The 2,500-nt window shown below is 49.0% G+C and overlaps 2 protein-coding genes across 5 annotated transcripts in view; both read right to left on the bottom strand.

Moving 5' to 3' along the window:
• The window catches only part of Mondo (MLX interacting protein mondo), a 121,281-nt gene that overhangs the window by 16,606 nt on the left and 102,175 nt on the right, over nt 1-2,500 (bottom strand). For all 4 annotated transcript variants that reach the window (XM_043021040.2, XM_043021041.2, XM_043021042.2 and 1 more), the window contains one exon: nt 565-1,253. In XM_043021040.2, coding sequence (XP_042876974.1) covers nt 565-1,253 — 689 coding nt within the window. The remainder of the gene's footprint in view (nt 1-564; nt 1,254-2,500) is intronic.
• LOC147467217 (uncharacterized) overlaps nt 1,807-2,500 on the bottom strand; it is a 2,258-nt gene continuing 1,564 nt past the window's right edge. Inside the window, exon 2 of the mRNA XM_086532352.1 lies at nt 1,807-1,901. The gene's annotated coding sequence lies outside the window, so the exon portion shown is untranslated. The remainder of the gene's footprint in view (nt 1,902-2,500) is intronic.

Here is a 2,500-nt window from a genome sequence, read left to right as displayed (position 1 = left end):
GATGTATGGCTGGAATATAGTGACCTACTGATTTACTCTAGTGTGTTTGTGTGGCGTTACTGCCAGTGAGATTCTGTATGAGAGTCTGAACATCTTTTAAGAAAAATAAAAGTCTAGGTACTGCATGTTGGTATGCATGTGTCCATTTGGAAGAGAATGTATTGTAACACTAGTGTTAGAGAGAGAGAGAGAGAGAGAGAGAGAGAGAGAGAGAGAGAGAGAGAGAGAGAGAGAGAGAGAGAGAGAGAGAGAGAGAGAGAGAGAGAGAGAGAGAGAGAGAGAGAGAGAGAGAGAGAGAGAGAGAGAGAGAGAGAGAGAGAGATTGGGAGAGATTAAGAGAGAGAGAGAGAGGAATTCACTATCATTTTTTCACAGTACATTGTGATAATAAATGCTGCTCCACATCTTTTTTTGCATTGAGAATGAAAGTGGCAAGAGAGAGAGAGAGAGAAGGCATGAAAGGTTGGGCGAGAGACTGAGGCGCCTTGAAAGTCGACAGGTCAAGAGGCAAAAACGAGAGTTCCTCGGGTGTGGCTGACGTAGACAAATCCGGTTTGTACTTACGCTTGGCACGACAAAGGAGCTGTCGCCCAGGGACATGGGCTGCGGCGGCGTGCTGAGGTCATGTTGACTATGACTGCGGATGAAAGAGCGAGGGCACTGCTGACTCTGCAGCTGAGGGGAGAGCGGCTGCTGCAGCTGTTGCTGGGGCGGCGTCAGGGGCTGCTGAAGTTGCTGCTGCTGCTGCAACTGTTGCTGGGGTGGGGTGGGGGGCTGCTGCAACTGAAGCGGTGAATTTGTGGACTGCTGCTGGGGCTGGAGATGCTGGGCTTGAGCAGAGACAGGGGCGATTCCTAGGGAGGCTTGGTAGGACGTAGGGGGCGAGTGGGTGGGAACAGAAACCAACTGCTGCTCTTTCTGCTGCTGCTGAGACTTGAGAGATGTCTGCTGTTGCTGTTGCTGCTGCTGCTGTTGTTGTTGCTGCTGCTGCTGTTGCAAGGATATCTGCCCGCCAGAGAACAAGCTGGGAGGGTGCTGCTGAGGAAGGGGCGCGATGGCCTTGTGCGAGGGGGAGTGGGCGTGGGTGGGGGACGAGGACTCCAGGAAGGTGTTGGTGTGGGCCTCGGTGTTGTAATGGAGGGGCAGCGAGACGGGCGGCGGCGGCGAGGCGGTGGGCAGCTCCGGCGTCTCGCCTACCTCGGGAAGAAAATCCTCTTCCGGCACCGTCGCGAGGCCACGGCCCGCCAGCATCTCTGCAACAATGCAAGGATATCATGGCTTACATTATGGGATACACATCAATCATCCGCACATGCACAATCATTATATCAGCATCAGTTTGAACTTTGGGGGGAAAATGAGTTCTTTAGCACTGACCTACATGTTACAGAATATCATCATATGTTACTGTAACCTAAAGACTAAACTGATCACCTCAGTCTTGTATTCCTAGACTTGCTGATTTTTTTTTTGTCTTGGCGTTCAACCAAGACATCTTAACTGTCAAATGGCAATCAACAGGGTGTTAAACATGGTTATGTCTGTCTGCCTATGCACTAAGAACTCGGTTGATATACAGCTCTACCTTCCCTGTCTTTGGATTCTTTGATCATCTGTTGGAATTTCTCTAAATCTTAGATTTGATTTGAGACTGTCATATTCAAGGAGAGGGAGAGGGGGAGAGAGAGAGAGAGAGAGAGAGAGAGAGAGAGAGAGAGAGAGAGAGAGAGAGAGAGAGAGAGAGAGAGAGAGAGAGAGAGATGATTCGCTAAGTGTAACAGCAAGCATGGTCATGCATACACCCACCCGTCAGTCCTCTGACAATAACTTTAACGTCCTGATTTTGAGGGTGCCATGACGCCGTTCACGCTATAGTGCCAAGATAGAGTAGCACCTCCCGCCTGCGTGCCGGAGGAGGGAAGGACAATGCTAAGGATTATGGGACACCGTCAGTATCCTACACTCTATCTTTCTTCCTAATAGGCTGAAAATTCACCCTTTAATTAAGATAGTCTAAACTGCCCTTCTATCTTTCCAACTACTTCAGCTAGGGTGATTTCCCGTCAGCTTGTCGGTTTGTGATAATGATCATCATTATTATTATTATCATTATAATTTTTCTGATATCTTCTCATATCAAAGGCTTGATATAAAACAAAAAGGTGATGGTAATTTATTTGTGGGGGGGAGGGGGGGAGGCACATGTCAGGTGGTTTGGTGTGTGTATGTGAGGTGAGGGGGGGGGGGCATGTGAAGGAAAAGGTGGCTACCCGCCTCGTACTCCACGGCGGAAGGAGTTATGATTACTTCGAGGTCGACCTTGAGTTTAGAGAACAACGCGACTCTCAAGCGTTTCATTCTTTCGTATGGACTTAGGGAGAGCCATTGAAGTTTTAGAAGGCCTCATTTTTTTCTTCAAAGTGTGTCGAGGGGGGAAGTAGAGTTTAGGTTGAGCATAGTTTTAACACTCCCGCGTTGGCAAAATAAAGGGGGGGAAGAG

The sequence above is a fragment of the Penaeus japonicus genome, unplaced genomic scaffold (genome assembly GCF_977035675.1).
Source record: "Penaeus japonicus unplaced genomic scaffold, GWHDUDI00000001_assembly GWHDUDI00000037, whole genome shotgun sequence".
Lineage (NCBI taxonomy): Eukaryota > Metazoa > Arthropoda > Malacostraca > Decapoda > Penaeidae > Penaeus > Penaeus japonicus.
The sequence above is the reverse complement of the archived record's forward strand: the minus strand, read 5'-3'. Positions and strand labels throughout refer to the sequence as shown.